The 26,030-nt window shown below is 42.3% G+C and overlaps 2 protein-coding genes across 2 annotated transcripts in view; one reads left to right on the top strand and one right to left on the bottom strand.

Moving 5' to 3' along the window:
• The window catches only part of DNAH11 (dynein axonemal heavy chain 11), a 395,178-nt gene extending 385,444 nt beyond the window's left edge, over positions 1 to 9,734 (top strand). Inside the window, exons 77-83 of the mRNA XM_073581471.1 lie at positions 1,876 to 1,995; positions 2,703 to 2,945; positions 4,127 to 4,309; positions 4,389 to 4,504; positions 5,304 to 5,416; positions 6,787 to 6,927; positions 9,460 to 9,734. Of these exons, the coding sequence (XP_073437572.1) occupies positions 1,876 to 1,995; positions 2,703 to 2,945; positions 4,127 to 4,309; positions 4,389 to 4,504; positions 5,304 to 5,416; positions 6,787 to 6,927; positions 9,460 to 9,707 (1,164 nt within the window). The 3' untranslated portion in view covers positions 9,708 to 9,734. The remainder of the gene's footprint in view (positions 1 to 1,875; positions 1,996 to 2,702; positions 2,946 to 4,126; positions 4,310 to 4,388; positions 4,505 to 5,303; positions 5,417 to 6,786; positions 6,928 to 9,459) is intronic.
• The window catches only part of CDCA7L (cell division cycle associated 7 like), a 38,567-nt gene continuing 21,924 nt past the window's right edge, over positions 9,388 to 26,030 (bottom strand). Inside the window, exons 3-10 of the mRNA XM_073581470.1 lie at positions 24,830 to 25,159; positions 20,251 to 20,319; positions 19,979 to 20,161; positions 14,370 to 14,501; positions 12,452 to 12,601; positions 11,689 to 11,825; positions 10,742 to 11,291; positions 9,388 to 10,251 (exon numbers count right to left, since the gene is read on the bottom strand). Of these exons, the coding sequence (XP_073437571.1) occupies positions 11,258 to 11,291; positions 11,689 to 11,825; positions 12,452 to 12,601; positions 14,370 to 14,501; positions 19,979 to 20,161; positions 20,251 to 20,319; positions 24,830 to 25,159 (1,035 nt within the window). The 3' untranslated portion in view covers positions 9,388 to 10,251; positions 10,742 to 11,257. The remainder of the gene's footprint in view (positions 10,252 to 10,741; positions 11,292 to 11,688; positions 11,826 to 12,451; positions 12,602 to 14,369; positions 14,502 to 19,978; positions 20,162 to 20,250; positions 20,320 to 24,829; positions 25,160 to 26,030) is intronic.

Genomic DNA, 26,030 nt, shown 5'->3' on the forward strand with positions numbered 1-26,030 from the left:
TCAGCTTAGGCTCAGTTCACACTGTTGTTTATTCTTTTCTATTGGGTTTACATCTCTCCTTGGCATCCTTTGTGCTGCTTTATTTTATCAAGTCAGAAGAACCCCTGTCCCTGATAAAACCATTAAGAGTCAGTAGGATCTGCTAATGCATAATAATAAACTGTAAATAGTTTTCACTGTCAATAATATTAATATTGTGCATACCCATCATTTCATAATATTCCTCTATAGTAGATTTTCCTCCCCTTATGATATTGCATTTCTTGTTGGAACTGTCATCTGATCACAATTCAAAGAACAGTAAAGGGGACAAGTACCCCTTATGGAATACAGTGGCTCCGGGGACAACGTATATGCACTATTCTATTTTATTACTACTGAGCAGAACAGACGTGATCAGGTCTGTGAGGGAAACTGGCTACAGGCCTAAATTATGAGTTGAGACTTCTCGATAAGTCATGTATAATAGCAATTTACACAACTAGATGTAGTTTGAAATGTGAGTGGGCAACTTTCAAGAGGTGACCGTCTACTGTTGTCACCTAGAAGAGTCTTGAGATCTCCTTAGTATCCAGCAGCATAAGGTATTAAGGACAACTCTGGCTCCTTAAAAGCCTCCATCTCGAGTTAACTATTACTTTTTAAAATAATTTTGGCGCTACCTGAACTTAAAGGAGAGTATACACCTGATCAGATGCAGTGTCGGGCAAACACAATTACATCAAGTGACTCAGAAGTGATGTCTTCTCACATTTTAGTCGCTCACTTTTTTTATTTATACATGCCATTAGGCGGAGGGACTAGGCCATGGCCATCTTTTTTTTTCTTTCTTTTTCAATCAAAAAACTTTTATTAAAACCAATGTCAAAAGTTACAGCAGAACAGTTGGCTATAGACAGAACTCAGGTATACGATTAGCAGGCATATAAACCAATGTTCATAGATGTTACAAAACAATTTCTTCCCCCACCCCCTTAGTAAACATAACTTTTCCCTTTGTAGTGTGCAGTGAAAAATGACCAGTCAAGTTATAGTGAGATTATTCCGTTAGGTTAAAGTATCGGTGTTACACTCCATGGTGGCATACATGGATCATGGACCCACTGTGCCACAGACCGGAATTACCCTAGAAGCAGCTACCTAAGTGTTCGCAGGAGCCTCTAGTGGTAAGGTCCGACTAGTGCAGCAGTAAGCTGCCAGGTACCACTCTAGGGCAATGTCTGGCAGTAGCTGCTGACTCCAAAGGGACAGAGACGTTACTTCAGATTCTCAAAGCGGGATGGCCTCATTGGACAAGTTCTGACAAAATGGCCTCTTGGGACAATATCGGACAGGACGGCCACTTGGAACAAGGTAACACTGTGCGTACAGGACAGCCACTGGGACAGGTTCTCACTGTGTAGACAGGGCTACAGGGATAAGTTCACAGTTCTGGCCTGGGTATTCAGCCCACAGGGTGGCAGACAGGTACCGCCAATGCGGCCACGGGTACGCACATCGCCAAAGAGGTCACAGGAAACAAGGGCAAACTATGACAGACCAGCGGGAACACTGGATATGGGACACTAACAGACTAAGGAAGGGGGACCTGGAAACACGGGTACAACCTAACAGAACTATAGGGGCTGCTCAGACACCTCAAAGTAGGGCAAGGGTGCCTTTTATACAAGATGTCTCCCAGCTACAGATAGACGTTACTGACCTGAGTGTACCAAATTATCAGCTCAGTCCCGAGAGTCTGGACAAAAATATACATTTTTATCTTTAATTCGAGCCTCATGAGAAAATCAAATCTCCCACTGTATTGTAGATATAATATTATCCAGGACGAATGAGCAAAATGTATTTCCCTTATGATGTTTTTATTTTTTGCAGGTACCTTGGGAGGACTTGCGCTACCTGTTTGGAGAAATTATGTACGGCGGCCATATAACTGATGACTGGGACAGAAGGTTATGTCAGACATACCTAGAGGAGTTTATGAGTCCAGCACTGGTAAGAGAGAAGTTATTATTCAAGGTTACAGCTTAATAAATTATCACTTTTACTTTATTCCTTAATTGTAGTAAGTTTTGAAAGCTTACAGTGGATCAAGTAGAAATATTGTGTGATGCGTAAACCCAGATTACCAAAGAGGAATGTAGCTTACAAAAAAGAGGTGGTTGGGATACTGAAAGGAAGGTCATCGCTGTTGGGATCAGAAGGGGTAGTCTGGTAAGACAAGTAAGATCTAGTACTGGTATACCAAATGCATGAGCTCATTGATATTCACATGCTCATGGGGCACAAGTTATGCCTTGTGGTAACACAACAGTCACGAAAAAGAACAGGATTTTGATCAGTGATCTGGGTGAGTTCCTCAATAGCCTTAAAGACGTTAATCAAAAGGCCCAACTCTTTTAATCCCCAGAATGTTTTAGACCTCCTCATTACAATGTGTCAGTGTTCCTCTCTTCTGACTGCATTCATTAGTTCACACTCCATTCAGGACTTCATTACTTCTACTTGTTTTAATGATTTAGATTTGCTTACTTTTCTGCTTTACATGTAAAAAGTAACAGAGCCAATATCCAATCTACCTGCTGTAACTTCTTGATACAATTTATTTGATGTGATCTTGGTTGCTAAGGTATAGATTTATTATAAGTGAATATTTTTTTTCTTCTTTCTCAATAGTCTCTATATATCTTTTTCACATTTAGCTTGACGGTGAGTTGTCGTTAGCTCCTGGATTTCTGGCTCCACCAAATTTGGATTACATTGGTTACCATACCTATATAGATGATATGCTGCCAACAGAAAACCCTGTTTTGTATGGACTGCACCCAAATGCTGAGATTGAATTCCTAACAGTGACTTCTGATAACTTGTTCAAGACCATATTAGAAATGCAGCCTAAAGATACCCTGATTGGTGAAGGATCCGGAATGAGCACAGAGGAGAAGGTACATAACGGGTGAATGCTACAACTCTTCCCATTTGTACATAGATCCCATGTGATGAGCTTGCCTTCACGGTTTGCCAGTTTGCAGGATTTTCAGCATGTTCCTGAAGCAAATTGTGCTATAGAAATCTCGCAGACAATGAAGTGTTGAATGTTTGCCCTGACAGATCTAGGGTAAACAGCGGGTATCCAAGAGCCGCGCGACTCTTAGTTACCCAATGTTTGCGTTGAAAACCAGCGACGTTGATCGCTAGTCTCTCGCTGCCACACGCAGCGATGCGTGCTGGCCAGCGATCAAAAAATGGCCCAGGACGATCCTACACGATCAGCGATACCCCGTCACAAAATCAGGGCTCTAACACAAAATACCATTGAAGAACAAGATTGTGTATAGTGATGGCTTAGACCTCATGCACACATTCACCCTTCACGTAGGTGCTCTATTCATGTCGTCCACAGATAGAACATGTACTCATTATAGTCTATAGAGCTGTTCATATGTCGGGATTTTTTGTGGGCCATCTGTCCATGAAAATTCACTGAAACATGTTTGGTTTTGATCAAAGTCAAGGATCAAAATTACCAATTATATGGCCTCACCCGTTGAGGTGGATCCTCTAAGCCCCAGGTCTGTGGGCGTTGATGCAGCAAGCTGGAAGGTACGCAGGCAGCAAGGACTTGTCATACTCAGCAATGTCAGGAGCAGCAGGATGAAGTGGAACCTAGCAGGGATGGAAGCAAGTAAATCCCTGTGTGCACCGATGGCGCACACCAAACATAGAGGTCTAGGGTCTTGATCCCAAAGCACAGGGGTGTGTCAATGCGCCTTAAATAGGTCTAGTGAGATGTCATAATCCACGCCGGGCAACCTGCATAACCCGATGTGGAGCACAACAGAGGGCAGTGGACCCAGGAAAAGGGAGCATGATACCTGAGACAGGTGTACAACATCAATACAAGTCTATGGGTCTATTGACAATTAATGACAGCACTCATTGCCATCCGTCTGCTGTCCATTTTTAACATTGCAATGGGCAAGGAAAATCACTGATAGTAAAAATTGACACACTGACCAAACACTGATGAAAATTGGACTGGTTTGGGGGTTTTTGAGTATGCGAAAAAACACTGACACCTGAATGACACTTTAAACTGATCCCTTCTTCACTTTATTCATATTAGGTTAAGAATATAATCGATGAGATTCTGGAGAAGCTCCCAGAAGAATATAACTTACAGGAGATCATGCAGAAGACGACAGAGAGAAGTCCATACATCCTTGTCTGTTTCCAGGAATGTGAGCGAATGAACATCTTAATGAGCGAGATCCGGAGATCTCTTAAAGAGTTAGACCTGGGGTTAAAGGTACAGACAGTTTTAATAGAATTATGTTTTATAACATGACATCACATGAAAATGACGAGTTTCTTCTCATCATCTCTAGGGAGAATTAACCATTTCCTCAGATATGGAGGCACTACAACTTGCATTGTACTATGACAGTGTTCCTGACTCATGGACAAGACTGGCGTACCCATCAGCGTTTGGATTAGGGCATTGGTGAATATTCTTTTCGATTGCCTTTTTATGACGTATAAAGTACAGTATATTCATGCAATGATGTAAAATTAGACGTCATTCATAAGAGAGGTCATTTCACACAGTATTCAAATGTAATAGTCATTCTACTAGGGGACAAATCTGTCCGGCGAACGGTGAGGGGTTTTCTGGTTGTAAGTTAATATCAGACCATTGTGTAATAAAGAGTTGTGAGAAGTATTAAGATTCATTGACACACATTCGTCTCAAGTGGAAACCAGCCATCCATATTATTTTATTTGACATACGAGATAAAATGTCCAATTTATGAATCCCACTAAGTTCCTAAATTACAGCCAAAGATCCTAATTAAAAATTAACTACATTTTTTTCATATCTTCACTTGTACTGTTGATATAAGAAACTCTGTAGTATATCTTTTTAGAGAATACCCCCCACAACTCAGCCACTTCTTTTCTCCCCCACTGATCATTCCCACTGAAAAACGCTGGTCTGTCTTCAGTGAGAAGAAAATAAATTACATTGGCTGCCCCTATAGAAGTCTATGGAGTAGAAAGGAAAGGAGGCTGGATGGAAACAGAAGCAAAAAGGCACAAAGAGAAACTGCAGAAGTTTCTAGTGCAGAGGGAAAAATGGTTTAATATTCAAGACACAAATCATACAATTGCCAGAAATAGCGTTATTCTTCCTATATACACAACAGATTACTCTGAAAAGCTACCTAAAAGTGCAGATAGAAGAAAGTGAATGTTTCCCAATAGTCCGTCAGTAAATGCATTTATGCTCTTTTATTTAACAGGATTAATGATCTTTTATTAAGATGCCGTGAACTGGATATGTGGACACAAGACCTGGTATTGCCAGCAGTAGTGTGGCTCTCAGGATTTTTCAATCCACAGTCATTTTTGACCGGTAAATATTAAAAAAATTACTGATTTTCTATTAACCATTTTAAATATTTTATTTTGTAGTTTGTTTCTTCATAGAAGAGATGGGGCTCTTTTACACCACGTTTCCCTAGCTAACAGAACTGTGAGCATATAATACCATTGTTGTTGCCAGCACTTGTTCTGTTTACTTAGGATAATGTGCTGCCGAGAATGTTTGTTTTTTTTTTGTTGTTTTTTTTAAGACGTAAAATCATTTCACCCTACAAATGAGCTTTTTGGTTATTCGCAGGATGACTGGCAGCCTGTTTAGACAGACCAATGATGGTAAAACAAGCGTTCCTAGGAACGACCCTTCCAGATAATTAACCTGCCTAAACAGGATGCCAATCACACAATGACCGACGACCAAAACAATCGGCCGGTGTAAATGTATGCTTAGATGATGTTCACAGTATATTCCAAGTGTCTCCATCATGTGTAATGAGATTGATGTTTTTTGTTTTTTTTTAAAGATTCTGGTGTTATACCATTTGTCACTACATTGAAAAGTAAAGTTTTTTTTACAGTTTTTGTGTTTGGTTTCATAGTGGACATCAGTGAGCTACGTATTTATTTTACTCACCTCTATAGCGCCATTAATTCCACAGCACTTTACATGCATTATCGGCACTGTCCCCATTGGGGAACACTAAAGCATGTTGACCATTTTTCATCTGGGTTTAAAACATCCTCTTAGACTTTAATAAAGTGCTGAGATAATCTTATACATGTGCCACTGCTATGTACTATGTTACTTGCTGTGTCTGACCATGTAGAGCTGCTGCAGCTCATTGCTGTTCATACACCGTTCAAATAAAGCATAAGTGCATATACTGCTGACACGGCTAGGACACTCAGCTGCATTTGTGTAAAGGAACACATTTACCTGTTTTATCACAGGAGCAAGTGTTTCTGCCATGGCACCAGTGCTCTGAGATCATCATTAAAGAAGCCAGTGACATAAGAACCCAGCGGTCACAGGAGTTTGTATGTCACGGATTTGATTTATGATGAGCTCAGAGGGCTGGTAATATGGCAGAAACATTTGCTCCTGTGATAAAACATGCAGTGAAATGTTTTCCCCTAATACATAGATGAGTAGTATATTTAATTAGGCTTTCTTTCCTGGCCAGGAGCTTTATATGTGAGACTTTGAGATGCAGCAGCTATACAGGGTCATACAATTCAAATCACACAATACATAATGGGCACATTTATAAGATTACCTCAGCACAGGAACATTTTTTAACATATCTAATTGTGGAACTTATTTAAAAGATCAGATGCTAAAAATGTACTGTGTGAGAAACCCTCTTTAAGACTTTGTTTGAAATGTGTTTATTCTCTTCTCAGCAATTATGCAGAGTATGGCCAGGAAGAACGAATGGCCCCTAGATAAAATGTGCCTGACTGTTGATGTTACCAAAAAAACAAAAGATGACTTTGGGCACCCCCCTAGAGAAGGAGCTTATATTCATGGACTTTTTATGGAAGGTAATTGGAAAGAATACTATATATAAGGAATAGAAATGAGAAAATATTATCTATTTATTATCTATTAGGAAAGCTGGATCAATGTTAGTCATGTATCAGGCTATACAGTATAACACGAGTACACCGATCACGTTTGTAAATATTTTAATTATATCTTTTCATGGGACGACACTGGATATATGACACTGATACAAAGTAAAGTAGTCAGTGTACAGCTTGTATAACAGTGTAAATATGGGGTGCACTCTAAATAAGTTATTAATGTCTAAACAGCTGGCAACAAAAGTGAGTACACCCCTAAGTGAAAATTGTCAAATTGTGCCCAAAGTGTCAATATTTTGTGAATAACTTGGTGTTCCAAGATCTCAGGTGTGAATGTGGAGCAAGTGTGTGACATCTGATGTCCTTGCTCTCACTGGAAGTTTAACATGGCTTCTCATGGTAAAAAAACTTTGAGTATCTGAAAAAAAAGAATTGTTGCTCTACATAAAGATGGTCTTGGCTATAAGATTGACGACACCCTTAAACTGAGCTGCAGCACGGTGGGCCATAGAGGTTTAACAAGACAGGTTCCATTCAGAATTGGCCTTGCCATAGTGGACCAAAGGTGAATGCTCAGCGTCATATCCAGAGGTCGTGTTTTCAAAATAGACATACATGATTGCTGCAGAGGTTAAAGGGGTCAGGGCTTAGCCTGTCGCCTCAGAAGGCAATATTGGCTGTATGCTGAGTTATTTAGAGGGAACCAAACTGCTATACAATCTGTACATTGCTACAATGTAAAGTAGTCAAAGTGTAAGATCTTCAGTGTTGTCTCATGGAAACATATAATGAAATATTTACAAAAATGTGAGAGTTGTACTCACTTTTGTGATATACTGTATACTAGGCTCAAGCAGAGAACTCATGTTCTTCGGTATTGAAGTTGTTGTGTAGGTCCGGAGATTAAAAAGTCTGGAAGCACTACTGACTGTCAAATTGTGACATTGTGCAATACACACACTATCACAAATGTCGTGGGTGGGCGACCCCATGTATGTGACATATCCGGCCTGTCTCAATTCTCTTCTATTGAGAAGAGCTGGGCGAGTCTAGTCTGCACGTCTACAAGTATGCAAATTGCCACCATCTCTCTCCTTCATGTAATCCTAGATAAACTAAGTTGATATGAGCCCTGGTCTCATCACTTCCAAGACTTAAGGGGGTTTTACGCTAAGCAATATCGCTATCGATATCGCTAAAACGTCACTGGTTTTATGACGTTATAGCGATATTGCTAGCGATATCGCTATGTGTGATACTTACCAACGACCGGCTCCCCCGCTGCTCATCGCTGATCGCGCGAGAATGTCCGGCTCCATTTCTCGTCGGGCGCTTCCTGCTGTGACGTCCAGCGACGCGTGGAGGCGGGCGGGAGGACGCAGGATCGCTGTGTGTGAATGGTAAGTATCGTGCGCTGCGTCGCTGCTGCATCGCTGTGAGATCTTTCTGTATGAAAGCTCACTAGCGATCATTTAGCGATGCACCAGCGATCCTGACCGGGTCGGATCGCTGGTTGGATCGCTGGTGCATCGCTAAATGTAAAAGGGCCTTTAAGCTGGAGTCACACATAGCGACTCACCAGCGATCCAGACAATGATATCAACGTGTCAGGATCGCTGGTAATTCGCTATGTGATCGCTGGTGAGCTGTCACACAGCGTCACTGTGTTCGTTAGTTACCAGCGCGCTGATGCAGGGAGCTGGTAACTAACGTACACATCGGGTATCTAAGGGACGTGCGTACCTTGGATACCCGATGTGTATGTTAGGCGGGAGACCAGCGATCAGCTGTTAACTAACGTACACATCGGGTATCTAAGGGACGTGCATACCTTGGATACCCGATGTGTACGTTAGTTACCAGCTGATCGCTGGTCTCCCGTCTGTCACACGCAGCGATGCGTGCTGGCCAGCGGGAGATCAGCGATACCGGCAGGGGGGCCGGTCGCTGTTGTGTCACAAAACTTGTGACTCAGCAGCGATCTAGCTAGCGAGATTGCTATGTGTGACGGGGCCCTTATTTCTTTTTTTTACGCTGAAGACAGCTCTATCATCCTATAGCGACAGCTAGATGGTTAACCGTGAGAGGAGACTCGCTCATTATCCTCATCTGTAGCCCGAGATGGCAAGGTCCCGCTAGTTGAAATGGCAATCCAAGGCCAAATAATGGCCTCTGGGTCCCCCAGCCGACCTGACAGTGTCTATAGGATACTTTAGTGTTTTGGATCCTACTCTTTCACACCGAAGATTTATTTACCTGTTAGATGATGTAAAAAACTAAACTGTAATATATAATTAAACACAGGAAGTGAAAATCAATCTTACCATTTAAAAAGCAAGAACTTCAAATTGCAGCTATACGCATGTATTATGACATTGCCAAGTAAACTTTCCATTTATAGTATTAAGGAGAAAGACGTTCTGATGAAATGTTTCTTTAATATTGAAATGTATGAGTACAGAGCATATTACAGCATTTGCTCCTGTGTAGGTGCTCGCTGGGACATGCAGAGCGGAGTCATTTCTGAAGCGCGCCTCAAGGAGTTGAATCCTTCCATGCCGGTCATCTATGTGAGAGCGATTCCAATCGACAAACAGGATCTGAAGAACATGTACGAGTGTCCTCTGTACAAAACCAAAGTTAGAGGTCCTACTTATGTTTGGAGATTTAATCTTAAAACCAAGGAGAAGCCAGCGAAATGGGTCCTGGCGGGCATTGCGTTGTTGCTTGCGGTTTAGTTATTTATTAAAGTGTTTAAGACCAGGTTTACACAGAGTAGTTCTTGTGCCTTTTTTTCCCCTTCTAAACCAAAGTAAAAAGTCAATCCAAAAAGAATGAAGAAAAAAAAAAATCATTGGCCAAAGGAGATAAATTGAAAACTGCTGTGTGTGAACATGGACTTTAAGATTTTCAGTACATGTCAGTGTCCTACAGAATACATTCTTACCTTTTAGAAATTGCTTTCAATTTGATGAAATTATTAACAAAGTATTATGTTTTCTGAGCTGGAGTACAGAGAGACGAGAATTGGCATTCATCTCCATTACATAGACCATTTTACAAATATAGAAAACTCTAAAAGAACTTACAGTAAAACATTCAAGATTATACAGCAGGTCGTATCCATTAAGATAAAAAATATACAAAACAAAGTGGCAGAAGTTACAAATACAACTAAGCAATTACAGTTCTAGTATCAACCAACGCAGGGAGAACTGGCCTGTGATTAGCACAAGTTAAACACTACAATCAATAAAATCCCTTAATCTAAAAAGACACCATCTTAGGCCGGTTTCACACTAGCGCATTTTCAACGCGCGCACGGCCGGGGGTAGCTCCGCCCCCGATCCGGCTCTCTGCCCGGCGTGCCCGCCCCTTCCTTGTAGCGCCGCCTCCTAGCGGACAGCGGCGCCTGCGATCGGCGCACCCTATCTTTAGCATAGGGTGCGCCGATCGTGCGCAGGCCGTGCGCTAGTTGCGCTTTGACCTGCGCTGCGCACTTTTGACGGTGCGCCGTGCGCGCCAAAATCCGAAAAGTTGGATTTTGGCGCGCACGGCGCACCGTCAAAAGTGCGCAGCGCAGGTCAAAGCGCAACTAGCGCACGGCCTGCGCACCCTATGCTAAAGATAGGGTGCGCCGATCGCAGGCGCCGCTGTCCGCTAGGAGGCGGCGCTACAAGGAAGGGGCGGGCACGCCGGGCAGAGAGCCGGATCGGGGGCGGAGCTACCCCCGGCCGTGCGCGCGTTGAAAATGCGCTAGTGTGAAACCGGCCTTAGGCGTGTAAAATCCAGCTAGCGCCCCCTAAACTTCACTACTGAACCCTACGTAGAAGACGTAGCAAAACAAATAACTGAACCAGACAATATCTGACAACAGTAGCTGTAAGGCATTGGGAACACTTTTTTTTTAAAAAAAACTTTTGATATTTTGCTGATTAATAAGGTGCTAAATGAAATATTCACTTCTAGTCCATGATTATACCAGAGCTTAAAAGGGCATTATCCGGTGACTGCCAAAGATACTATCTTTTGCACTGGAAGTAAGCAGTACCTATGGGGTTATGACCGCCACACTCGTGTCGTGCGACGCATGCACAATACCTGATGATTAGCACTGCTCACTTCAGATGCAAAAGTGAGTGGCTCTGGGAGTCACCAGCTAACCGTTCCTGAACATGTGACAAAAAGCCACAATCTGCATTTGTGGCCGGCCTGCCTGCAGGATGCATTCAATTGCATATTTATAGCCTTAGCAGTCGAAGATTCAAGCTCTTTGACGGTGGAAGCTTCAGTCGTCGTCCTCCACCAGTCGTTTTTGTAAGCTGAAAAATAAAGCAGCAAAAAAGACATTTTCAATAAAATCCAGATGATAATTCCAAATGTGTAAAAATGTATTTCCTTATTATATTGACTGATTTATGCCACTACAGATTTTTTTAAAATTCCTTTTGAGATATTTATAGCATTGTATTATAATAAAATTGTAATCAATAATATAAGTTGTAGATAATTTATTCTAATAATCCTCAGAGCAACAGTATAATTCTGCAAAGGTTCATGTGTGTTGTATACAAGAAGGAATGGAGAATGCTTACACCATCACTGTACAAGGATCTACAACTGGAGAATACACTTTGGGATATTTTTATCACAATTAGACCATTTTTTAAATGAATTGCATTGGAGAAAATGATGAACACCATATTATTCACTGCTCACCTTTCAAGATACTCTTTCACGTTGTCGTATCCAGAAAACTTTGCCAAGTGAATAAGCATCCCCGTGGCGCAGCGCCCATCTCTCTTACGACAATAGCTGCAGTTACAGATGTCACGACAAGGAGGACAAATCCAGTCCTATGAGAAAGGCAGAAAGCAGAGTCAGCGCACTCTGCGCTCCAGTCCCACCGACGACGACAGCAGCAAGCCTCAGCCCGTCCGGTGAGGCATATATGCACCCAGTCCCTCCTGTGATGCATGTGCCTCCAGCGGTGTATGTGCCACAGCCTCAGTGATTTCCCACTAGGAGGAGACCTACAGTGTATTCTACATCTATGTTCAGAACTTACTGCTGCATATTCTTACCAAAATCCATCTCGAAGAAGCGCCTGCACTCCCGACAAAAACATATCTGGTGAAGCAGTTGCAAGTAGCAACACCTTCAATACCACCTAACATCGTTGCACCAAGGTGAAGCAGCTCCAGGTATCCCTTTGGGGTGAATTAAATGTTTGACCAAATATAGCAGAATAAGTTTCAAGTTGATCATTTTGTATGGTCTCAGAGTGATGGTCTAAATATCCAAATGGCCCTTGGAAGAAAAAACGTTCCCCAGCTAAGGGAATGCGTATAGCAGGCTACACAACTTGTGTCTTGGGATTCATATGATGGAAATCTAAAGTTGCATTTTGTATTATTCTACAAGCAGAGTTTTCTCCTTCTAATAAATTAAGTATTTCCTCTCCTGGTGACACGTTACTTACAGGGTCCAAAAGAGCCTCCCGCACATCTTCACCATAGCGATTCCTTAAACAAGGCCCACAAAACTGCCCTCTGACTCCGCCACAGCCAGGATAGCGGCAGAAGGTTTTCGTGTCTGCTGTTTTTTGACGACACTGATGACAAGTGCTTCCCTAGGAAAGGGCATAAGTCATAATTAAAATTAGTGAAAAATTGAATGGTTTAGGCTGGTTTCACATTAGCGTTGAAACAACGCTGCGCACTGCGTCGGTAAGCCCCGCCCCGATCCGGCTCCCTGCCCGCCCCATCCGTGATCACCGCCTACTATCACATTTGCACGCATGCAATCGGCGCACCCTATCTTTAGCATAGGGTGCGCAGATCATGCGCTGCCAGTGTGAAAGTAGTGTGCTGCGCACCTCCGACGGTGCGCCGTGCGCGCCGAAATGCAGCATGTTGCATTTCGGCGCGCACGGCGCACCGTCAAAAGTGCGCAGCACGCTACTTTCACACTGGCAGCGCACGATCTGCGCACCCTATGCTAAAGATAGGGTGCGCCGATCGCATGCATGCAAATGCGATAGTAGGCGGTGATCCCGGATGGGGCGGGCAGGGAGCCGGATCGGGGCGGGGCTTACCGACGCAGTGCGCAGCGTTGTTTCAACGCTAATGTGAAACTAGCCTTAGATCCACATCTCAATCACATATTTCGCACACCAATTAAATCTAAATACATATGTAGTAGTGCAAGCATAGTAGTTTCCCCCTCCATCCATGAGAAAGTGTTCTTAAAGAGAAGCTGTCACCAGAAAAAAAAAAAAAAAAAAAAAAAAAGCTATTAACCTGCAGATATGGGGTTAATCTGCAGGTTAATACATCATTAACCTGCCCGGCGCCCACACATAGCTGAACGCTGCAGGGAGAAAATTAATTTTATTTCACCAGCACTGTTCTGGTTTCAAATGACGGGGCAGCGTCGATTCAGTCACCGCTTTGAGTATACAGAGCAACAGCTGTAACCGCAGCCCCTGGCCCCAATTTAGAGTCAGTGCCAGTAACCTGCGCCGGCACTGCTCTGTAACTGAAACTAGAACTCCGCCGGGGGTAATAGAATTCATTTTCTCCCCGCAGCATTTGGTTAAGTATGGGCACAGGGAAGGTTAATAATGTTACTAACCTTCAGATTAACCCCATTATCTGTAGGTTAATAACATTTTCATCTGGTGACAGTTTTCCTTTAAGCTGACCACACAACTTAGATAGCCACTGGCTTGTTTACTTGACAACTCCATAAAGTAAGTGGAGAGTTGGCCATGTGGGTGGGCAGCCATTTCATTTTATGAAAGTGTTGAAACGCTTGTTAAAAAAATTTATCCAAACAATAATGGACAAAGTTGAATGTGTTCTTTTACTTCATGCAGTGGATTTATGGGACATGGTGTGCATGTTTATGCAGTTAGTCTTATAATAGCTTCTACTTTAAAAAACTTTTTTTTTTGCCAATTTTATCAAGCATTGAAAGCTATGATACTTTAATAAGTTAAAGGAATTTAAGAACTTGAATTCCCCCTTTAATAGAGTGCAAGAAAATTAGCAAGTTTGCAATTGATTTGCTTTTTCTATCTGCTGTCACTGTCCCGCAATGAGAGCTTTTATGTTTTTTTTAGTGTACAGCTTGTTTCCATGGAGCCCGGCCACCCTTTTGAGTGTGCGCAGTAGTTACATTGCAGGGGAGGGGTAAACTCTGATCCTACCCATCTGTCTGTCTCAATCCTATACAATAGTTAGCAGCTTAACCTCCCTCCCTATCAGATTGCCATTCTAAAGCTTGCAAGTTGACCAGCCCACAGTTTTCACACCAGGGAACAGTTGAGCATTCCTGGCCTACAAGTTTGATAGCCCAGCTTAAAGTGCTATTATAATAAAGACATTTATCTTTACCAAGACTTTGTCATAAATTTTGTCTTTAACGGTCACTGCAACATTTTCCAACTCCTCTTCTGTAATGTCTTCTACAGCACGAAAGTTATTTTTTGATGATCTCCTCCTCCTACGAATTTCTTCACGATCTTCCTAAACGTTCCACAGGAGAAAAAGAAATGGTTGATGTTCACTTCCCTCAAAAAGGATAAAAGACATACATCATTAAATAAACTGGAGAAGTGGGCAGCAACTAACAGAATGGTTTTTAACAGGGAGAAATGCAAAGTACTACATCTGGGCAATAAAAATGGAAAAAGCATATATAGAATGGGAGGAATAGGGCTAAGTGACAGCACATGTGAAAAAGACTTGGGTATACTAATAGATCACAGACTGAATATGAGTCAACAGTGTGATGCAGCAGCAAAAAAGGCAAATGCAATTCTAGGATGTATTAACAGAAGCATACAGTCTAGATCACGTGAAGTCATTATTTCCCTCTACTCCTCTTTGGTCAGACCTCATCTGGAATATTGTGTCCAGTTTTGGGCACCACATTTTAAAAAAGACATCAACAAACTGGAGCAAGTTCAGAAAAGAGCGACCAGAATGGTGACCGGTCTGCAAACCCTGTCTTATGAGGAAAGGTTGCAGGATTTGGGAATGTTTAGTTTGCAAAAGAGAAGACTGAGAGGAGACTTAATAGCTGTCTACAAATATCTAAAGGGCTGTCACATTGTAGAAGGATCAACTTTATTCTCATTTGCACAAGGAAAGACTAGAAGCAATGGGATGAAACTGAATGGGAGGAGACACAGATTAGATATTAGAAAAAACTTTTTGACAGTTAGAGTGATCAATGAGTGGAACAGGCTGCCACGAGAAGTGGTGAGTTCTCCTTCAATGGAAGTCTTCAAACAGAGGCTGGACAGACATCTGACTGGGATGATTTAGCGAATCCTGCTTTGAGCAGGGGGTTGGACCAGATGGCCCAGGAGGTCCCTTCCAACTCTACGATTCTATGATTCTATCAAAACTGGTTGGTTTCAATAGACATGTCCTCCAAGTTTTGATCAATAACCCATTTCCAGCCCATTCTGAGATGCTTTGCACCTACTTTAACATCCAACATTATTTAGTTATCTGGAATGATGTTAATTTTTCTCTAATTGGCCTAAGAACTTACAGGCAAGTAGTTGCTATCCATCTGCCTGGTGCCCATCTCTGCTGTCTCAGCAATCATAGACAGCTCCTGCGGCCTCTTGTGACATCACGTCGGCAGAGCAGCTGCATCTCTTCCGCTGTATTGGTGGGGTGTGCCGATACCAGGCTGATTGACCGCCAGATTTTTGCTGCATAACTGTCAATCAGCATGATGCTGGCAGTCATGCCCCATAAGGCAGAGCAGCCCTGAAGAACTAGTTTGACAGCATGAAGACATAGAAAAACTTGTGAAGTCCACTACTTAAATCAAAATCACAGACTGTGGTGGACAAACGATAAAATCTGACCTTTATTATTCCTTAAAAATAATTGATTTAATTCCACCGTACTTTTGCAGACCATCCATTACAACCCTCTTTATTAAAGGATCATATCCCAGATACCAACTAATAAGTGTTAAAAACATCTGTATCTAACGAAGTTCTCCATTAGATATTAACTTCTTTCCAACCTTAGATTTAAAGGGACGCCTAAGGTTGGCTCCCCTGTTTGCAGCGTGGCTCCGGCAGTGAGCCCACAACTTTTCCGGCACCTGTCAGCCGTTATGTGCCCATAACAGCTGCGGGTGGAATCTCAATCCACCTGCAGCTGTTAAAATGTTAATTGTCGCTGTCAATCTGACAGCACGATTTAACATGCTAGCACTGGAAGCGCATCACTAAGTCCGCCCATCGGTGCCAGTGTCACATGACAGCGGGTCGCCGATGGAATGGCATGACAACCCAGGGTCTGCAGGAGACCCCTGTGGTTGTCATGGCAGGATGTGAGCATTTCTGCTACACAGAGCAAGGCTGAAGTCCTGCTGTGTGTTGCACTGGGAATCAGATGATGGCAGCTTCTAGACTCCCATGGACACTGTTGAAGTGTAAAAAAAAAAAAAAAAATAAATTAAAAATACACACCAGTATTTTTTGGATTATAAGACGCACTCCCCCCCCCCCCCCCCCCCCCACAAATTTTTTTTTTTGGGGGGGGGGGGGGAAAAATGTGTATATATATATATATATATATATATATATATATATAAAATTTTACAAACTTTTTTTTTTAGTCGCCCCCATTCAAAATAAAATTAAAAATATACATAAACTTTGTATCGCCGTGTTCCCAATTGTCTGATCAATATATAAATAGAATTAATCCGATCGGTAAACGGGGTAAATAGAAAAAAAATCAAAACGCGAGAATTACGTTTTTCTCGGAAAATGGCGACTTTTTTTGTATTGGGAAACTTTGTATATTTTTTTTACCACTTAAATAGGAAAGATTTTAAAAGACTGCGGTGCTGTGGAATATGTCAGGAGTGTTCAAAAAGATATGCTCCAGAGCAGAAGAGCACAGTGTAAGACCTCTAGTGAATGCTCAGGTACTAAAGGAGTATTCACACTCAGTAGATTTATCAACTTACACCTACTGTGCAATCTATAAAAGACCTACAAGACTGTGGATATAACAGGTCAGAAATGCTCAATATTGGTGAATGCTCCAGATTATTAATGGGTAAAATGCTGTATATGACAATAGTGCAATATTCCTGGTAGAGTAGGCCAGCAGTGCAATACTACCACATTGGCTGTTAACTTTATTTATCTTGATATACAAGGTGTAATAGGGATCCATAATCTGTTCTATGGATACACTCCAATTCCCCTAATCTCTTAGGTATTTTTTTTAATGTGGTGGGGTTATTCCCTGACATTTAATACATGATCCAACTATATCGCCAATAGAAAGATGATCAGAAATCTGTATTAATATCTAAAGGAGAACATCGGTACATACGGATGTTTACAATCTAATATATAAAGATCGGTGTGTGTGTGTGTGTGTGTGTGTGTTTGTACAGTTGTGGCTAAAAGTATTGACACCCCTGCAATTCTGTCAGATAACTCAGTTTCTTCCTGAAAATGATTGCAAACACATTCTTTGGTATTATTATCTTCATTTAATTCGTCTTAAATGAAAAAACAAAAAGAATTGTCCTAAAGCCAAACTGGATATAATTCCACACCAAACATAAAAAAGAGGTTGGACAAAAGTATTGGCACTGTTCGAAAAATCATGTGATGCTTCTCTAATTTGTGTAATTAACAGCACCTGTAACTTACCGTATTTTTCCGACCATAAGACGCACTTTTTACCCCAAAAATTTTGGGGGAAAGTGGGGGGTGCGTCTTATGGTCGCAATACACGGTACTAACCTGGTGGCAGCGGGCTGCGCTCTGCGGTGCGGTGGTGGCAGCGGGCTGTGCTCCGGTGCAGGGGTGGCGGCTCCGCCAGCATTTCTTCGCAGCCCGGAGGCCTCCGCACTTCCCTTGCTGGCCGCCGCCATGTTGCGGTGGCCTCCGGGAGCATGGACGCCGGGAATATGGCCGCCGGTCCGGGGACGGCGCATGCGCAGCTTCAGATCTCGTTACGAGAGACGAGATCTCGTTGCCGAGATTTGAATCTCGTCCCCCGAGATCTCGGGACGAGATCTGATCCCGCGCATGCGCCGTCCCCGGACCGGCGGCCATCTTTCCGGCGTCCATGCTCCCGGAGGCCACCGCAACATGGCGGCGGCCAGCAAGGGAAGTGCGGGGGCCTCTGGGCTGCGAAGAAATGCCGGCGGAGCCGCCGCCCCTGAACCGGAGCACAGCCCGCTGCCACCACCGCACCGCAGAGCGCCGCCCACTGCCACCACCGCAGAGCCCACCTGCCCCAGCCGTGCTGCCCCAGCACTGCTGCCCCAGCACAGCTGCCCCTACCCCTGTGCAGCTGCCCCAGCACAGAGCCGCCACTGCACAAGCCTGGACCACTGAATGACCCCTGTGACTACTTCTCCACCTGTGCCGGATCCCTTCCCAGGTAAGCTGAATTCGGACTGTAAGACGGACCCCCATTTGACACTTTTTTCCCCTATTTTCCTACTGAAAATTGGGGTGCGTCTTATGGTCCGGTGCGTCTTATAGTCCGAAAAATACGGTACCTGTTGCACCTAACAGGTGTTGGCAATAACTAAATCACACTTGCAGCCAGTTGACATGGATTAAAGTTGACTCAACCTCTGTCCTGTGTCCTTGTGTGTACCACATTGAGCATGGAGAAAAGAAAGAAGAACAAAGAGCTGTCTGAGGACTTGAGAAACCAAATTGTGAGGAAGCATGAGCAATCTCAAGGCTACAAGTCCATCTCCAAAGACCTGAATGTTCCTGTGTCTACCGTGCGCTGTGTCATCAAGAAGTTTAAAGCCCATGGCACTGTGGCTAACCTCCCTAGATGTGGACGGAAAAGAAAAATTGACAAGAGATTTCAAAGCAAGATTGTGCGGATGTTGGATAAAGAACCTCGACTAACATCCAAACAAGTTCAAGCTGCCCTGCAGTTCGAGGGTACAACAGTATCAACCCGTACTATCCGTCGGCATCTGAATGAAAAGGGACTGTATTGTAGGAGACCCAGGAAGACCCCACTTCTTACCCCGAGACATAAAAAAAAGCCAGGCTGGAGTTTGCCAAAACTTACCTGAAAAAGCCTAAAACGTTTTGGAAGAATGTTCTCTGGTCAGATGAGACAAAAGTAGAGCTTTTTGGGCAAAGGCATCAACATAAGAGTTTACAGGAGAAAAAAAGAGGCATTCAAAGAAAAGAACACGGTCCCTACAGTCAAACATGGCGGAGGTTCCCTGATGTTTTGGGGTTGCTTTGCTGCCTCTGGCACTGGACTGCTTGACCGTGTGCATGGCATATGAAGTCAGAAGACTACCAACAAATTTAGCAGCATAATGTAGGGCCCAGTGTGAGAAAGCTGGGTCTCCCTCAGAGGTCATGGGTCTTCCAGCAGGACAATGACCCAAAACACACTTCAAAAAGCACTAGAAAATGGTTTGAGAGAAAGCACTGGAGACTTGTAAGGTGGCCAGCAATGAGTCCAGACCTGAATCCCATAGAACACCTGTGGAGAGATCTAAAAATGGCAGTTTGGAGAAGGCACCCTTCTGATTTAATTTAATTTTGCAAAAATACGGTGGAATAGAATATGAATTATCTTTAAGTTATAATAATAAAGGTTATATTTTATGCTTTATTGTCCACCTCAGTCAGCGATTCAGAAGAACTACTGCTCTGTTGACGTGAAAAAGCAGAACTGTCGACAGGATGAGTGATCGCTCTCAGACTGCAGAAGGCTCATTAGTTACCAACTACTTGCTTGTCAGTTCTTAGCCGCTATGACAAAAAAAAATAAAAAAATTGTCCCTTTAATTTTGGCCATTGGTGGAAAATAAAAAGTCTAAATGCAGAGGTGGCTTCTATTATGTCCTCAGTGGTAATCTGAAGTTCCCATATAGAAGAGATAACTATAAACAAATGTGCCATATCCAACATGTATTAAGATGAAGAAATAACCTCCTGTTTGATACTTACTTCGCTCAAGGTGTGTCTTAACTCCTTTCTACCGTATTTCTGGAGATGCTCTGCGAACTGCAAAGCGGATGCTGTGAAGTTCTCCATTGCAAAATTCTCTTTTGGTCGTGCACTGCGTGATGGGTTAGTGCGTCTTTCAACGGGTCCTTCAGAAAATGTGCGACGGCTTGTTTTTTTCTGCTTCTAATTTTATAAAAAAAAAACCAGTAAAATAAGTAATTTCCTTTAATACAAAGCATACATACTATCATTGCATAGCTGTGGAGACTTACAGAAGGAGTAGTGGATTTCACGGGAAACAGTTCAGGCATGGAGTTCAGCTCCGCAAGAAGTTGGGCAAGCTGAAATCAGAGTAACAATTTGAAAAAAAAAAAAAGTTAATAAAATAGTTACACTATGAACTAAAAGCAACATTTGCTCGTACACGAATTTCAAACTTGTGACCATCTCCATTGGGAGCCTCTGTCGCACACTCCTGATCGCGATGGGTCCGACTGATGGGACCCCCCCAAGCTGGTGATCATCACTCCCAGCAGAATGAATGAAGCAGAAGTGGGGGCGCCAGGAGTCGGACTCTTCACAATTGGGAAGTTATCCCCTATCCAATGAATAGATGATTGATCTCCAAAATTGAGAATACCGCTTTAAAGCCATTAAATTGTAGAAAAATAGCCTAAAATCTGAGGCAAAGCAACTGTCGAGGAGTTTCAGATTTTACATCAGAATTATTCCATTTCACAGATATAAAAATACACAATGTCAAAAAAAAAAAAAAAAAAAAAAAAAAAAAAAGTTTTCCCTCCTTGTTCAGAACACATTTCCTGTGGCAGATTTTCAGCTTCACCATATATTATATCTACTGGCCGTCTGCTTTCAGAAGACCTTTTAGGCTATGTGCCCACGTTGCGTGTTAGAAAGCACACTGAAAACCGGACTCCTTCCCAGAAATCGCACGTTTTTTTCCGCGCGATTTCACCGCGATTCTGTTCGCGATTTTGCCGCGATTTTCTCAAGCACTTTCCAAGCGATTTGAAGCATCGCTTGGAAAGTGATTGACAGGTTGGTCACACTCGTCAAACATAGTGTTTGACAAGTGTGAGCAGCTTTTTACTATTGAGGCCGCCTATGCAGCATCAGTAGTAAAAGATAAAATGTTAAAAATGCTAAAAAAAAAAAAATAAAAAAAAAAAAAAATAAAAAAATCGGGGTATATTTACCTTCCGACGTCCCGCGCTGCCATCCCAGGCCTCAGCGTTCCCAGCGATGCTTTGCGAGACCTGTGATGACGTTGGTCTCACGTTACTATAGCGATCTCGCGAGACCGCTAGAGTCACGCGAGACTACGTCATCACAGGACCTTGCCGCAAGGCATTACTGGGAACGCTTAGGCCGGGAATGCAGCGCGGGACGTCGGAAGGTAAATATACCCCGATTTTTTATTCTTTTTTTTTTTACAGGGGTATGGTACCCAGGGCCTGGAGGACAGTCTCCTCTCCTCCACACCGTGGGTACCAACCGCACATGAGACGCTTAACTTCGCGCATGGTGGGCATAGCCACATGCGGGAAGTAAGCGGTTCTCATGCATTCCTATGGGTGCGGAATCGCGGCAATTCTTTGCGATTCCGCACAAAAGAATGATCATGCTGCGATTTTTTCCGTGATGCGATTCCGCCGCGGAAAAAAGCGCAGCATTAGCACAGCATGTGCGGAATGCCATAGGAATGCATGGGGGGCGTTCTGTACACGATTTTTAACGTTTTCGCGCGAAAATCGCGGCAAAAACGCTTAAAAATCGCATCGTGGGCACACAGCCTTAAAGGCACTTTTGGGTGGTCATCCCAGAGTTTTGACTGCATATACGAGTACCACATTAGGCCGGTTTCACACGTCAGTGGCTCCTGTACGTGTACCGGAGACACTGACACGAAGACACATTCAATGGCTTTGATATGGGATAAGGAGTATAATAAAGATTTTAAAAAACTGTGTAGTGTATTCTTTCATTAAAATACTTTGTTCTTATTGTGTGTGTTTATTTGACCCTTGAATAACTCTAGAAATAGTAATGGATAGGTGTCTTATTGACACCTCTCCATTACTAAGCCAGGCTTAATGTCACATTACAAGGTGACACTAACCCCACTTGCCACCGCTACAGGGTAGTGGGAAGAACCTGGCAAAGCTCCAGAATAGGCGCATCTAATAGATGCACCTTTTCTGGGCAGCTGCAAGCTGCTTTTTTTAGGCTGGGGGGGGGGGGGGGGGGCAAGATCAATGGTCCCTTACCAGCCTGAGAATAGCAGCCCCCGGCTGTGAGCGTTAGTCAGGTTGGTTGTCAAAAATGGGGGGACCCAAGCCATTTTTTAAAATTATTTACTTAATTAAAAAAACAGAGTGGGGACCCCTCTATTCTTGAGAACCAACCTTGCTGACAGCTGAGGGCTGCAGCCCCCAGCTGTGAGTTTTGCCTGGTTGGGTCACAAACAGGGGGACCCCACGTCGCGTTTTTATTCATTCTTCCATGCTCACTGTTGCCGGCAGGGAAGGAGAGAAGAATGACAGCCGCGTTCAGCACCAGCCACTGGGGAACAGCGGTTACTGTAGCGCTTCTTCCCCGTTGGCTGTCCATGTGGTCCTGATGCGGCACACAGTTGCCATACGGACAGCTCAGCACCGTTTTTTCCGGTGCCAGAATTATCTGGACGTGTGAGACTGCCCTTACAGTAAGTGACCCCCCACTAATATACAGAAGCAGAGATAAAAGATAAAGCTTTGTGTAGTGCAGCCACTAAGGGAAGATTATTTAGAATTGGTTTATACATTTGCCATTAACCTGAATGATAAACCTGTGAGTGGCCACCAGCATTATACAGGGTGGGTCATTTATATGGCTACACCTGGGTGGGCCATTTATAAAGTTGGAATTCAAAATGGCCGACTTCAAAATGGCCACCACCCATGTTGAAAAGTTTTCCCCCTCCCATATAGTAATGTGCCACAAACAGGACGTTGAGATCACCAACCATTCCCATTTAATTTAGATTTATCCATATAAATGGGCCACCTAGGTTTATCCATATAAATGGCCCACCCTGTACAATGAATTATAGAAAGAGAATTTGAAACAAACAAATGTTACAACATTTATTACATTCATTAGACTGTTAGATTTTGTGAGTCAGTGAGATTTTATTTCCTCCTTCTATAAGAACCCTCGTTTTGATACAGAACAAAAACCGGACAGGATTTCACTGCCTGGATGTAAACGAGAATGTTCCCATTCACTGACAGCAAGAACTTGAAAATTTCATTAATTCTGAATTAATTTTTTTTTTAATCATGATTAAACTAAATGCACAAAACATTACTAAGGTTATGTACACATGTTGCTTTTTTGCTGCTGCCAAAACACAGCTTTGGCTGCTTTTTTCAGGATCCCAAAGTCCCACCTTACAAGCAGTAACAATACAAGGCGTTAGGTCACCAATGCAAGACGTGTGTGACACCATAAAACATTTTTGGTTAAAAGGGCAATTTGATCAATTTAGCGGAAAAAGGTTTTTTGAAATCTCAAAAAATTGCAACTATTATGAACAAAAAAAAGCCGGATCCATGTATGAAGTACAGCCATAAACGAAGGTTACATTAGTTCTCTTAAAACACACAATTGCATGGGGGTTAGTGGAGTTGGTCGGACACTGTTTACTTAACACATATCACTAATTTAATGAAACTCCACTGATACTAACAGCTATGCTCTTGTTTGGGTACAGAGTGTACAGAGAAATTATTGTTTAAATTTGGGGGGGGGAAAAAAATCACAAAATTAAACATGTTTGACATCTAGCATTGTCTGCGTTATTTTCACCAAAAACGCAAAAAACTGATTGCAAAAATGCTGCTCGTACTCATTGTTTTCTATGGGTGAAAAAAATGAAAAACACTGAAAGAAGTGACATGCTGCAGTTTAAAAAAAAAAAAACAGAACAAAAAAATGCAGCAGTTTCCTAATTCAGTCAGGAAAAAGAATAAAATACAAGTGCGTGAAATCTCACAGCTTTTGCCGATACTGTAAAGAGCAGCTTTAATTTACATAAAAAGGGCAGCAAAAATGCAACATGTGAACATAGGCTTACATTGTCTCCAAGTCTTTTTAGTATTCTAAAGTGCTGTAATCACAGTAGATTCAGATATTTTAAAAGCGGTTTTTGGTTATGTTTTTTAACAAGCATTTTTACTATGTAACATTTTATGCATGTTTTTGTCCTGAATGCTGAAAAAAAACACAACCTACATATTTTGTATCGCTGCAACCTACCCGCAGAAAATACGGTAAGTCATTTGTATCTCACGGCAAACACTAAAAACTAGACCCAAAAACCATGGCAGAATTTTCTATTTCAGTCCACTCTATAATGACCCCACTAGAGTGGGCCACCAGCCCCCTTGGAGGCCACTTCATTCATTAATTAAATCTGAGGTAGTGTAGGTCAAGAAATTAAATGTAAGCTTCTAAAAAAAACTACACATCCGACACAAGGGAAGTATCAAAAATCAGCAAGTCTATAATATCTTCGTATGTTCCAATAAAGATTGTGCTGATTTTGGTAACCCCATGTACAGCACCATGGAATAAGTGGTGCTATATAAATAATAATAATAATAATAATAATAATAAATAATAATAATAATGTAGCAGCAAGTTTATTGCCAATTATTTCACATCTCTGAATAGGGACTGTAAGAATATAGGAACATGTTGGAGAAAACATCCCGATCATGTGTATGAAATACTAAGTATCTGCTGTGTGTGAACATATCTTTAGAATCCTTGTGGGTCAGTACTTACCACGGCCTTATTTTCCTTAATATTCATTGCTCTTTTGGCGAGTGCATTTGTACTTTCTTGGATAGAAACAACATTTTCTCCATCAGAATCAGACTTGCCATCCACATTGCTTGCACATATTGCAGTCTCTCCTTTGGCAGATACCTTCTTTCTGTTGTTCTGGACCGGCTTCACTTTTGGAAGCCTGGAAGGCTTCTTATCCTTGTTTGCAAGCTTCTTGCTGGGAAACTGCAGAGCAATGCGCAGACCAAATTTTCTCTTTTTGGGTGGCAAAGATTCCTCCTCACTGTCTGAGAGCACTATTACTTCATGATCATTCTCACTCACACCCTAAAGTTAAAAACATGAAGCACAAGATGACAGAAGGCTTTACATCAATGACCTCCATTAAAATAAAGGAACAAAAAAATGAAATGCATGTATCACATCCACAACATGACCCCCTGATCAGACCATTTAGTGATGCACGCGGAAGAATCTCAGGTGGAGGAATGTCAGGTGGAGGAATCTCAGGTAGATTAGCAGCCATTGCACCATTAACATCGTTCTCAGCAGCGCATCATCCTAAAAAGAATATGTGCTGCCGAGAACACTGATCTTTAGAGCCAGCTGAAAGATCGTTTCACCCAACGAACCAGCGCTTTGATCATTCATCAGGTGATCGGCAGTCTGTTTTCACTGAGAGATTATGGTGACATGAGGGTTCCTGTGGACGTTTAATCACTTTATTCCTTTAGTGTAAATGCAGCTTTAGTCTAAGTGTGAAGACCTGTTCAGCAAGCACACCACCATACATATATAAACCATTATTTTACACCCAAGAAAATCCGTATCAGAATGGCCTTTTCAATACCAGGCCATTTACCCCCAATTCTCACCAGGCACATTTGTGTTTTTTCATACATGTGGCTAGAAGTGCTGTAAATATTTTACTATTTTAGATGGGCAACTCAATTTTATAGCCATTTTTCATAATACAATCTAATCTGTTATTTTCACACTTTATTTTTTTTTCCCGAATGGCGTTAGTAACAGCGATTTGGATTAATAGTTTTTTTTTTTTAAACTTTTTCCATACTGTCTATTTAAGCCTTTACCGTATTTTATTTACGCAATGTGCTTTATCTTGTATGTGATTTCTCCTGTAATGGAGGCTGGTTTATATTAGGGAAAAACAGGATTTTTAGTTGCTTACCGTAAA

This window comes from Dendrobates tinctorius, unplaced genomic scaffold, assembly GCF_039654945.1.
Source record: "Dendrobates tinctorius isolate UK_male_01 unplaced genomic scaffold, ASM3965494v1 ptg000070l, whole genome shotgun sequence".
In the NCBI taxonomy this organism is placed as follows: domain Eukaryota; kingdom Metazoa; phylum Chordata; class Amphibia; order Anura; family Dendrobatidae; genus Dendrobates; species Dendrobates tinctorius.